The 13462-nt window shown below is 41.7% G+C and overlaps 1 protein-coding gene across 2 annotated transcripts in view; it reads left to right on the forward strand.

Moving 5' to 3' along the window:
• Window positions 1-11128, forward strand: part of taf3 (TATA-box binding protein associated factor 3) — a 13337-nt gene extending 2209 nt beyond the window's left edge. The window contains exons 3-7 of one of the 2 annotated variants that reach the window (XM_015391027.1): window positions 2302-4139; window positions 4215-4297; window positions 8143-8407; window positions 8538-8644; window positions 10294-11128. In XM_015391027.1, coding sequence (XP_015246513.1) covers window positions 2302-4139; window positions 4215-4297; window positions 8143-8407; window positions 8538-8644; window positions 10294-10408 — 2408 coding nt within the window. In that variant the 3' untranslated portion in view covers window positions 10409-11128. Of the gene's footprint in view, window positions 1-2298; window positions 4140-4214; window positions 4298-8142; window positions 8408-8537; window positions 8645-10293 lie in introns of both variants that reach the window. The other variant, XM_015391026.1, reaches the window with a different exon arrangement.
• Window positions 11129-13462: the final 2334 nt, after the last annotated feature.

The following is a 13462-nucleotide window of genomic DNA, read 5'->3' on the forward strand; positions in this document are numbered from 1 at the left end:
GAAAGAACAGGAGTTGGAAGACGCGCCAGCAGCACTTTATAGGTCTGCTGTATGGGACCACTTTGCATTTAGAGTGACCTACCATGACGGCGGGAAGAAAGTTGTGGATAAAAGTGCAACAGCGTGCAACACATTTTTTTTATGCTAACAGCAACACGACCAACATGTCAGGCTAACAATCAACATATACCGAACCTAAAACCGTGAACCGAACGGTCGATCTTGTGAACCGTTCCACCCCTAGTCAGTTCATCCAGATTACCATCCTGCCTTCAAATATTATTTCTGTCGGAGCCGCTCAGACCGTGTACACCAGCGGTGCTCTGTCATTAGGAATCCCATTCAACAGCAGCCTCTGGCCCGGTCGCCTCCTCACGGTTTGCTGCGGAGGCTGGAAGGCGTTTTTTATGTACGTAAACCAAACTGCAGGCACCAGGAGAATAAAAGTGAACATGTTTTCCCGGCAAATTTTGGCATTTTAAGTTAATTTAGGCGTTAATTAAGTGATCATAGCGCTCTGCATCATCAGTGCTGTGTCTGTCTCCCTGCCAGCTCCCAGATCAGCGACTAGCTGCTCCTGCTGCTCTAAACGCGCTGCAGACAGAATGCGCGTTCATGTGTTTTGAAGGCATCGTTTCGAGGGCTGGTCTGAGGGGAGAGGCATGGTTGTGTATGTTCAAAAATTTAGCTCGCTGGAACCATTTTTCCAAGATCTCCTACAGCACCTTTAACTGGTTGTGCTAACCTTGGACGTTCAAGTCTGCCGCCAGGCATTGTCATTCATTTCTGTAGGTCATATTTGGCCTTTTTTTTGGGTAATGTTTTAATAAGCTGGACTTTGACTAGGCCACTCCCAAACCACGCGGCATCGTGCTTCAGATCCTTTTTTCCTTCAGCATAACCAAAGTGTTTCTATTCGGCTTCACCGCTGACCGTCACACTGCCACCTGCCATGTTTCTTTAGCAGCTTAAGGTGATCCATTTTGAGGCCTCAGCAGCGAAAGCCTCTTGTATCTATAGTGTTCCTGATGAATAAATTGCATTTTTGGAGGTCTTAATGTATTCAAAACTCAACAAGCTTTATGGTAAACTAACCCTGAAAGAAATGTACATGTTTGTTAATCATGCTGACTTTGAACCAGATTGGAAATTATTAAATTAGGCAATTTAGGCAAAAGTATTTCAATTAGTTTAATTGGCCCTCAATAGCCAATGACGACTCCTTTTCACCTAGAGCTTTCTCTCTCGACAGACTGACTTGTTTACTGTCAGAGAACACAGTTTTGTCTTGTTTCAATAAATTTGATCCAATTGGGCCCTTCCGAGTTAAAAGAAAAGAAAATCCCTTTATTGTCCCACAATGGGGAAATTCTGGTGTTAACAACAGCAAAAATATTATAGAAAAAGTGGTCACACAAATATGCACCTTAGAAAAATAGTATAAGAATAACACACTAGTGAAGAGTTAAAATATAAACAATAAAATACTGTACTGTAAAGTATTTTAACAATATAAAAACTGTGCACCTGTAGAATAAATAACCAATATGCAGCTATGGATATTTTTACAATAATGGATATTTGAAAATGGCAGCAGCAGAGATGTGCAAAATGACAGCAGCAGGTTATTTAACTGACTAAGGTAGAAACTGTGCAAAAATCAGCATAAATGTAGCAACTAATTGAGGTTGATGGGAACAGTGGTGGATCTAAAGTCTTCCAGCTGCTGGGAGGAAGGATCTGTGATAACGCTCCCTGGTGCATTTAAGGTGCAGCAGTCTGTCACTGAAGGAGCTCTCCAGTTCAGCACCAGCTTCATGCATGGGGTGGGAGACATTATCCAATAGAGATGCTCATTTAGTTAAGCCAGGCATACTGCGCTCCAAAGATCTGAATGGGTGTTTACACGGAATGACAACCTGATTTCCGATCAGACCGAATCGGATTAGTCTCTTCAGTCTGACTTGTTTACATGAAAGCTTTCTGATCTGATCAGGCCTTGAATCTGATTATTTGTGACCAGAAATGTGAAAAATGCTCCCCCCTAGCATTTAACAAACTCTTTTATCTTGATTGAAATACCTTTGATAAGGTTTGTGTTTGCTTTTCAAACCGGTACAGATGTTCCTTCAATTTACCAATCTGTGTTTATAACACCTTCGTGTGTTTAGAGAAGCTGTTCTGAGCTCTGTCTGTACATGAAGTATAAAAGCTGAGTTGTACTGAAGTGTAAGTTGGCTGATGAGGTGTTCAATAGCTGGGGGATTTGCTTATCTGGTTTGTTTTGTCTTTGCACAGCAGAAGAGGAGGAGGAGGAGGTGCCTCCTGACATGGGCACCTCGGCTGAGGCGATGCAGGTGGCCTTGGAGGAAGAGGAGGATGAAATGGATGAAGATGAGATGGTGAACGACGAGAACCACCCACTGAAGAGGGACCTGGAAAGTCCGGACGCGGCTCTGGGCATGATGGCCTCCAAGAGGCCGCGCATGTACCCTGGACTGAGCCCAGAGTGGGGGGTGGAACCCAGGGAGCCTCTTTCTTCTCTTAACTCCCAGCGTGTCCCGCCTGGCATCCTGCCGTCCCACGAAAGCCTGGACGCCCTGTCCCCGGAAACGCCGCCGGGAGTCCTGCCTCCTTTCAGGCCTCAGCCGGCGGTACCGAAGCACTCGGATCAGAAGGGGCTGACCACCCCGGTTAGGAAGCCTAAAGTCTCATCTCCTGGGAGGCAACGGACTAAGTCCCCGAAGGGGGGGATTGCAGTTCCGGTCGGGGGCAGTCCCATACATTCTCCCAAACCACCGAAGGAGCGGAAAAAATCCCCGGGCCGGACCAAGAGTCCGAAAAGCCCGAAGAGTCCGAAGCTGAGCGCCCTTAAAGCACCCCCCCCTCAGATCAAAGCGGAAAGTCTGCACAAGCTGCCGCTGCCTGCGCTGAGCGAAAGGATGGGGAAGGACAACGTCCACCTGCGCCCGGCCGCAGAGGACCTGCAGTTCCCCGAAGGATCCTTCAAGAAGCTGGAGCCGGATAACACCGCCATCGAAGACTCCATCGCCGCCGTGATCGCTAGGGCTTGCGCCGAGCGCGAACCCGATCCCTTCGCCTTCTCATCTGGCTCTGATTCCGACAGCAACGGCTTCTCCAGCCCCAGGAGGCTGACCATCATGGAGCCGTCCACGCCGAAGGGCCCCCCCGGCGCCGGGCCGTTTATAAAGGACACTTCAACACCACTTCACCCACACGCGCATACAGGTCTGGGAAACTGGACCCTGGACGACTCGATCAACGAGGTGGTGCGCAGAGCCAACCAGGGCGGCCCTTCCGCCGCCGCCGCTCCTCCTCTGCCGCTGCCGCCTGCCATCCCAGCCGGGTACGTATCGTCGGGATCAGCCTCGCCGCCTACCCCCGAGCCGTTGCTCAAGGTGTTTGAGAAGAGCAAGATTATTCCACCTCCCGACGTGAAGAAGAAGCTGAAGAAGGAGCTTAAAACCAAGATGAAGAAGAAGGAGAAGCCGAAGGAGAAAGATCGGGAAAAAGACAAAAGCAAAGTCAAGGAGAAGAACAAGGAGAAAAACAAGGCCAAAAAAATGGAGTTCCCCAAGGAGATGAATATTCCTTTTCACAAGGAGTTTGGAGGGAAGGAGGAAGACCTCTTCATGCCGCGAGACTTCACTCTGCCAGAGGGCTCCATCAAGATCAAATCACGAGACGGGGATGGCTCCAAAAAGGACAAGGAGAAGCACAAAGACAAGAAGAAGGACAAAGAGAAAAGCAAGAAGGACAAAGACAAGAAGGAGAAGAACAAGGACAGGAACAAGGAGGACAAGCAGAAACAGTCGGCTCTGTCCACCTTTTCGCTCGGCGACATCCCGCCGCTCTTCAGCCCATCCACCTGCCTGCGGATGCCTCCCATGCTGCCGTCTCTGGCTCCCATCCTCCACGAGAAGGAGGCGAAGAGCAAGGAGAAGGAGAAGAAGAAAGACAAGAAGGAGAAGAAGAAGAAGAAAGACAAGGACAAGGAGCGGGAGAAGGCAAAGGAGAAAGAGAGGGAGAAGGAGGAGAAAAGGAAGGAGAAGGAGAAAGAAAAGGAGAAACGGGAGAAGGAGAGAGAAAAGGAGAAGGAGAAAATCCGGATGGAGAAGGTAAGCCTTGGTTTGTTGTTTGTTTGTTTTTTTATCGCTTCTTTCTGGCATTAACCCATCCTGCTGTGGACTCAGGTAAAGATGGAGACTCCAGCCGTCCCTCCGTCTCCGGTCATCCCCAGGCTGACCCTCAGGGTGGGAGCCGGTCAGGACAAGATGTAAGTCTGCTCATCTTTCCCACAATTCATCCATCATCTTTCCTTTTCACTAACCAGCCAACGCAGTGGAATGCAAACCATTACAGCTGAAACAGAATAACCTATTAATGATTGAAGCTTACAGATAATTAAAGAAAAACGGTTCAGAAAGTTCCAGAATGCATGTCCACATACCGGTCAGTACACGCACTCAATAGTTGGCCTTTTTTCCTTCCATTTAACTTTCTGTTAAGTCCTGCAGTGAGTATTTGCAGGACTTCTGTCAACTAAAGCCAGGCATACACTGTACGATTGTTTTTCATCGTTGTACGCAGCTACAGCTCGCAATGTGTGACGAAATCGCAGGGTTTAACGTTTGTTCTTACACTGTGTGGCCCGACGCTCTGATGCGATCTACCGGCTCATGCAACGTCGGGCACAGCTCCGCAGTGAGATGGAGCTACTCGGACTCGTCTATCAGGAAGCCAAACGAGTAGAAGAGGGAAAAGACGAAAGTTTCAATGCCTCCTGTTAAAATATGAAGCTTGCTAGAGTGAAACGTAAGCCGATGACATATTTGGACAAAGGCATGAGCACTTAGCCTCGTGAGACCATCCTGATCTCGCGAGCTTTCAAGGTTTCACTCGCTAATCAGTCTGGAGACTCTCCGTTAAAGAAAATTTGGAGCCGTTCACCAAACGAACGTCCAATCAGCGTTGGCTTTGAGGCGGGTTGAGGTGTGACGCAACGAGAAGCGCGACAGTTCAGTCTAAAGAACATGGCGGCTTCAGCCGATGAAACTAGCGTTAGCGTGGCTATCGAGCAAGTTTTATCGGAATTACAGAGTATTTCTTCACTGAAAGAAGAGCAAAACACTGCTCTGGAGGCTTTTCTCAGAGGAAAAGATGGTTTTGCTCTTCTCCCGACTGGTTTCGGCAAGAGTAGCCTGGCTTGTGGTTGTGTTTTTTCGTCGTCGCTCTGTTAGTACGTCATATGCTTCGTTGATCTGATTGGTTTATTTGGCCCGTCTATCACCAACATAGGCCAATCAGCTAACCAGTATTTTCACCCCTTCCCAAAATTACTTCAACAGAAGTTTTCCACATGGATATGCGGAGCAAATCCATGTGGCGGAGTCAGGTTAATGAGCACTGGAAAAATTTGGAATCTAGATAAGTCATTTTTTCTTAAAATAGGTGCATTTGTTGAGAAAGTAAAAGAGACATTTTGCCAATGGAACAAGACAGTTTAAGGGCAGATTAGAGTTCTGCAACCGAACACATCAAATGTAACTGGGGTCTGGTCACGAATCAGTTTAGCTGGTATGCTTCTGCACTGTCGGTCTGGAATTTTTAGGGACGCACAGCAGTTTCCCGCCAAAGCGCAAGGGAGAACCTATTCTCGCGAGAACTTCGGCAGATGGTCCCGAGAACTTCATTTTTGGCAGAGACCTTGGCATCTTGATATAATTTGTCTGAAGCATCGTACAAGTGGTTGTACTTCGAACCTCCTTGATAAACCTTTGGTCGTAGTTGTTCCTCGGTTTTTAAAAACGACGCAGCCCGATGCCGAATAGAGAAAGGATTTCTTTGAGATACTGAGACAGATTTGATGGTTGCAGAGGCTATGCATCAGAAGCATAAATTGGCCTTTACACTTAAAATACGGTAAGAAAACTTAATGGCATTCTCTTATTTCAAGTGCTTATTATCTAATTATCTTACTTTAAGAGTAAAAATACCAATTCCATTGGCAAACTATCTCATTTATGTACTCAAATTTAGGGTAAATACACTTAATTTAAGACATTTTACTTATTTTTTGAACGTTTTTCCAATGAGCAAACATGCCTACGATGGTCTGTCAATTTTACCTGAAGAACTCCATTTCACTCGTGTCACTTCTGTGTTTTCGAAGAAGAATCCATGTTTGCCCACTTAGTGATTTGCCCATGAACGCCTTAGGACGGCCGACCGAATTTCAAACATGTTTGATTTTCTCCTGACCTTACGATTCCTGATCAGGAGGTGGTCGTTAGAGGCTGATCGCCCCTCGTTACCCCCTTTACCATACACAGGGTTTCCGTGGGTCATTAACAATCATTAAAAGTCATTAAATTTTTTTTTTTTTTTCAAATTAAGGCCTTAATTGGCATTAAAATTCATTAAATCTGATTATCGTGGAATTTAAAATGCTTTATTTAAAAAAAAACACGTTTATAAGAACTGTTTCTTCATATATATTATATTGCAATATGTTTGCGTGGAACTGCTTCCGGTTGATCTGGAAGCCCGATGTAATGAATGCAAATTGCAACAAAATTGGCTGGAAAACGAGGAATTCGGGACACGGCTGCAGCCTGTCGACCGTAGAGACGAAGGATTTTCCAGTATTAAATATATATATGAGACCCATATGTACCTGTTGATGGCATTAAAAGTAGTTCTAAGAGCATTAAAAAAGCATTCCTGTATAAACACTGCTACATGATGTACGATCAGGCTGAAACTGTCGCAGGACTGGAGAATTTTTCCCGAAAATGGCAAGAAATCGTACAGTGTATGCCCGGCTGAAAGGGCGACCTGCTTTCACCTGCATCGCCATCCAACAGATCTACTGCATCATCTCTGGGTTTTCATGATCTAATCAGTCATTTGCAGGGGTTGCATATGACTGATTAGAGTCATATGCAACCCGCTTGCCCTTTGGGCAAGTGACTTTCACATTTCATTTGCCCAGAAACAATTTTTACTTGGCCAGTATAATGTTTGATAAATATAGTTCCTAATATTCATTTTTGTTTATATATCAATGAAACATGTTTGTTTTTTAAATGTTTTTTTTGTAATTCAGTAAGTGTCCAGGTTCCTGGTGTGTATCTGCATGCGTCAGATAATGAACTCAAGCCTACATTACCGTGTTAACATGCTTTTCAATCCTTCCTGCTCATTCTTTTCAAACTAAACTTTGCTTTAAACTGTTGTGTGCTTGGAAAAATATAAATTCTAATGTTAAAAATCAAAAAAAAAAAAACTTACATTACTACTACTCACCAATTTAACATGTTTAGCTCTATAACATTTAAATGCACCACTCCAATGTCTAAGAGAAAAAAATCTAATGAACATTTTTTAATGTATGACCACTGCACAGAAGACTGCCATATGATAGAAATATTTACACTGTGCGCATACAATTATTATTATTATTATTTTCCTAATCCCTGACTGATCATTTTTATCTAGCGTGTATTATAGTATAGATTAAATTCATCATCCAGCTGCTGCTCTGCAGAATTCTCTCCCCAAGAGCTGAATCACGCCATATAGCGGAAAATCAAATTTCAAATCACGCAAGAAGTGTACAAAACAACAAAAATGGCGCTGGCAACGCTTCTGGGTCGTTTTCATCGAATTTTGAGTGATAAATAATTTTTTTTTTGCGATCCTTGCACTTGCCCGGCGGGCAAAAACAATGAAATTTATACTCTCCCAACAATAAAAACTACTTGCCCCAGGAGATCGGGCGATGGTTAACATCGAGCCCTGATATGTGTCATAAATCTCTTAAGTATTCATTATTATTCCTGTAGGTATTCTAGATTATTTTTCTATACATGTACAAGAAATTTCTCTAAATATTAATCTTATATTCATGCTTATATTTCCTCATAAAACAGATGCCTTCAATCCACACTAACAAACCTGTAAATATATTCTAGTTATCAGCTTTGCCAATTATTTAAACATTATTAAAATATAATAAATGATTAATTTTGATTCTAATGATCTTTGTGAGAATCTAGTTATTGTTTCCAAACTTAACTCAGGTCTGCTGCTAATGCTAACATGCTAACTTCTCTTCAGCGTCATCAGCAAAGTGGTTCCAAACTCGGAGCCAAAGCCTGCAGGAACCAAGGCTCCTGCTGCCAAAATGGGTCCAGGGAGCCGCCCCCGGACGCCGCCTCTGCCTCCAGTGCTCCCCCCAGTGGTCCCCACTCTGCCACCGCCCTCCCCGCTGCCGCCCGCTCCTCCCCCGCCGTCCTCTCTGCACCCGCCGCCCTCCATGATGCCCCCCTCCGCCAAGACGCCGGTCCGCAGCGTAGTGACGGAGACCGTCAGCACCTATGTGGTAGGTTCCTGCAGGATCCTTGTTCCCCTGCAGCTTCTGCAACACTTTGCATGAATCTAAGGGATCCGTGCGCCAGCTGTTTGGTTGTGGTGACACTTCCTCCTAATCCGGTCTGGCGTTTGTGTGGCAGATTCGGGATGAATGGGGAAACCAGATCTGGATTTGTCCCGGATGCAACAAACCGGATGACGGCAGCCCGATGATTGGATGTGACGACTGTGACGACTGGTATCACTGGTAAGAGCTTGACCTCCTTAAGGCTAACCATGGGTCTATTATTAAGGAAAAGCTTTTTAGTAATAATTTTATTAAATGATAAATTTTTTAGCTCTTTTTTTGAAGTGGGTTAAAAATGTTGCCTTCATTCTGAATCCTTCAGTTCAGTTTATTTGCACATAATGAACGATTACTACCATTATAGGAGGGCTGAAACGTTTCATTTAATTAATCACATTTATCGATTAACCACATTTTACACATTTTAATCGTTAACTGGAGTATAGAGACTCTAAAATGTGCCTTTAGCTGATGGACAAATCCAAATAAATAAACATTTTGCATTTAAGATTAAAAAAAAACTTTTCATCTGCCAACATGCTCTATCCAGAACTCCTCAAGTGGAATCCTTTTAAAGTTACCTGGTTTAATTTCATAAAAAGTCTTCTTTAAGGAACCTTTGGATATCCGATTATTATTCGATTAATTTAAAAAATAATCAACAGATTAATCGATTTTCAAAACAATCATTTGTTGCACCCTAGTTCATGTAGGGCCATGGCTCTGTAGTGCTGTGGGCCTGCTTGTCCTCTAAAGGCCCTAGAAACCTTTGAAGGGTTGGTAACATCACGGACACGCGGAGATACCTGACAATTTAACATTTTAACCAGAGAAACAGGTTATGGATCAGGAACGTATGGCGGAGTCGGACACCAAATAACCCGACATCTGGACCGAGCTGATGGGAGAAAAATTAGCTACATGGGCTAAAAATCAATGCTACAAATAATTAATGTCCACCAATATATAAATTTCCCTTTTTACCTGCTTAGCATAAAGAAACAAGTAAAAATAAAAGATATTGGTCACTCTTTGGAAACAGATTTCAAAGAGTTGCAGCACCAGTCTGCTGCTGAGTTAAATATTTGGGTTTCTATTTCCAATCAAATTACAGTAAAAGATAAATTATTTTATTATTTATGATAAAAAATCTCACAATATAAAATTTTTCCTTCTCAAATAAGGTCCATATTTATACTTTTCATTAATTAGGATCCAGTTATGAGTTCTGTAATGACCTTTCATGTTTTCAGGATGTTTCAGGTTAAATATGCGACCACTGTAGCCCTGAGGTGAGGTAAACATGATCTTATTGTCTTTAAGTTCACATATACAAATACTAAATGAACCATATTTTACAGTTTTTTTCAGGAATATTAAAAGACAGTAATAACAAAATACTCTGAACAGATTACAAATCAAGCAGGCTGCTGCAGAGGCAGATCTCCAAGCCTCTTGTACACAAACCCAAACCTCACAATAACGTGACGACACAAATGTATCCAATGCTTTAAACAGCTCATATTTACATATTTAAAAACCAAACATAAAGTAACTGTTTCTTTTATGCATTAACCATTTCATTGAAGCAAAAATCCAGAAACCAGATTTGGAGTCGATCATTTGTGGAAAACTATTAAAGTGTTTTAAATTATGTACTGTGAGGATCTGTGATTCCAGATTTTAGACATTTTTTTCTGCACTTATTTCACATTTCCAGGAACGTAAAACATAAACAAAAAAGCACCACATGGACGTTGTTTACAGTTGTCAAACCCATCATTACTGCAGCCTAATTCTCTCTCTGTAACGCGTCTCTTTTTGCTCAGGCCTTGCGTCGGGATCCTAACACCGCCACCGGAGGACCAGCCGTGGTTCTGTGTCAAATGTTCCAGTAAGAAAAAGGACAAAAAACACAAGAAGAAGAAACACAAACCGCACTGAGACTATGCAAACGTAAACAGATTGGCACATTTTGGAAGTTGCTCAACTAAAGCCATTGCTGATCGCTGGTGGCTCTGCTGTAAGGAGAAAGTAGAAATCTGTGCCTGACATTGAATTGTGGGGATTATTTTTTAAAAGGAGGTTTGCCACCGCGCTTCGTGAGCTGCTGAGAGGAGGAAAAAACAGCTTTAACCAGCACACAGTCGGCCTTGGCCCTGCTGCAGGGCGGTTAACCCTGCATCACCTGCAAAATGTTCCCCTCCGATGTCGTTTCCTCGGCTGTTTGCCAATCCTGGCAACCAAGTTAGTGAAAACGGCCTCAGAGCAGCGTCTCGCCGACGGACCTTCCTGCAGCTTTTCTACATTTTGAAATGTCATGTATATATAAAGATGATCGCATCAGGCATGTATAAATATGTAAATACCACCTTAAAAGCCAAGTGCATTTTGTTCTTAGGATTGTGTCTCGTTTGAATCACTTTCTTTCATTGGTTTTTAAAATCCAACCGTTTCCTTGTAATATCTGTACATTTTTTTAAATTTAAACTTTGTATTTTTAATTTTAACTTTTTCTTTTCTTCACACGGATTAGTCTCGGAGTCATATACTGTAGCTGTGCTTGTAATGTAAAATCATTTTTTGCTGATATTTCCATATTAAAGGTGAACCATCTGTGTCCACGCAGGCTTAAAGAAACTAACCTGTTTTCACCTCTTAGGGTTTTAATATTTTAACCTTTTATTTTTGGGATGTTTATTTGCTTTTTAGAAAAAAATGCAAAGGAATAGTGGAGGATTTTCTTTTTCTAAGTGGATCATCTAAATAAGTGATGATCATTCTGGTGATATGTTTACGTTAGGCCGTCCTACGTCCTCGCCCCCATTTTCACTTACCGATAGTGAGTGTGAAATAGTGGACAAATTGCAAATCTTCTTTTGGAAAGTAAGCTTGTATGAGCGATGCAGGCAGCAACTTTTAAACGGTGCACGAGGAGAATGGGCTTGTGCATCCTTTCGCACGCCTTTAATAGGCGTTCCTCTTGGGAGCAGGTACAGGGTTGTGCATGTGCATTTGTTTTAAAAAGTGGAGAGGGCGGGTCTTTTCAAAAATTCCCCAAAATCCTCCATTATGCCTTTAAATGCAGTTTTAAAAATAGGTTCTAATAGGTTAAATACTCCTGTCTTCCCACAAATGACCACACGATGTCACTATTGAGTCACATTAGCTACTTTCTCACAGAAGGGTGTAAAAAAACAAAACGGTTTTATCCTGTGTTTAAGTAAAATTATTAGATATTTTCCCATATTTTTCTCATGCTGATCAGCTATTTGCTGTTATTCTAGTACAAATGGACTCTAGATGAAATGCATCTTGAAGAGAAGATATGTTTATAATACAGGAGGTTCAAAATACCCCTTTGCTGAGTCAGAATTCATTTACATTTTTAAAAATATGACAAAGTCAAACAAAGATGTAAAAGTATCAAGAAAAAAGGCACTAAACTGCAATAAAAGTATAATTTTATTACTTTATAACGAACTTTCACAATCTATAGAGCTACTCTTGGTGTCTGATTTTGAAGATGATTTAAATAGATGAAACTTGGTTTTATTAATGGATTCTATAGATATTTAAAAAAAGCTATTTTAATTTAATACTTTAGAATAAGATGCAGAGAAAATTGTTTTCACCCTGAGTGAAGATATGAACATAAAGCTTTTGACTGATTTAACCTTTTCTGTGGTATATTCTGAAACTCAACTTGATTTGTCTCAACTTGATGGTCATTTAAATTAATGCAACTGAACATTTTTGGAATAATTTATGCCTAATTTTGAGTTTTGTATCGATATGAAAAAATAATGCATGATGTTTATTTGTGTTAAAATAACTCAGATGCCTTTTTACCCAAAGAAAGACACCAATCATAACAGTTGGAGAACTAATGATAGATTAGATAAGATCCAATAATCTGGGATGTATGCTGAGCAAAGTTTTTTTTTCTTTCTTTCTTCAGTAAAATAAACATATAGTTTGTGGAATGCTATTAGAACTTCAAATGCATCGTGAGGTTTGTTAAAATGAGGCAAAAATGTTGTTTTTTTTAGCAGCAAACACACTAAGTTTGAGTTGTAAAACAAAGAGATTAAGTATCTTAAAAAGAAACACCCATTGTTTAAACCGTGGAGGGTGGGTGATGCTGCGGTGCTATCCCTCCCAAATGTGGCAAGACTGTTGCAGAAGCTTAGCATCATGTTACATTTGAGAGACCAGAACAGCTTTATTGGAGAAGAGCAAATGGGCCATCATCAGGTCTGTAACGAGGATAATAATCCTCAACACAGAGGCTTCGACGCACAAATAATCAACCTTCTTTTATTGATGTTTACAGTCATTAAACATAAATGCTACAGGGTGTGGGCTGTGCTGCAAAGAAGACAGAACAATGGTGCGCATCAGCGTGCTCTAACCTTATGAAGTGTTAGAGGTATAAGTAATGCTTAAATGGGAAAATAAAGGACTGTTGGAGAGGAAACGACAGAAATGCCACCTGTATTTCCTAACATGAGATCATTCAGCTGCAGTGAAAGATTAATTCAGGCTTTTTTTTCCTAATCTTTATGCAGATGCATGAATGGGACAATTAAGTCAATTTAATTTATATAAAAACAAATAAAAGAATAATTAGACATAGGAAGATCCTCTGCAAGGCAGCAACACCAAGCATCAAGCTTGTATATTTTTACCTGCCAAAGAAAGACTTTTCATACACTCTGCTTTATTGTTTTTTGCACAATTTCTTTAATTCAGTCCTATAGGAGGGGTTTCAAACATGAAGCATCGGTTTATATTCATGCCACAATAGTTCAACTGCAGAGACGTGGACTGGAATGTTTCAGAACCATTTTTTTAGTTTCCTTTGAGCCTTTCAGATGGAAATTTGCTGGTATTTCTCAGATTATCGTCCTGCTGAACACCCAAGTGTCTTTTCCCATATAATGAAAAAAAACCCATCATAATCAAAAACTCATATGTTTAATTATCCAAGTTTTA

This window comes from Cyprinodon variegatus, unplaced genomic scaffold, assembly GCF_000732505.1.
Source record: "Cyprinodon variegatus isolate N-32 unplaced genomic scaffold, C_variegatus-1.0 Scaffold521, whole genome shotgun sequence".
In the NCBI taxonomy this organism is placed as follows: Eukaryota; Metazoa; Chordata; class Actinopteri; order Cyprinodontiformes; family Cyprinodontidae; genus Cyprinodon; species Cyprinodon variegatus.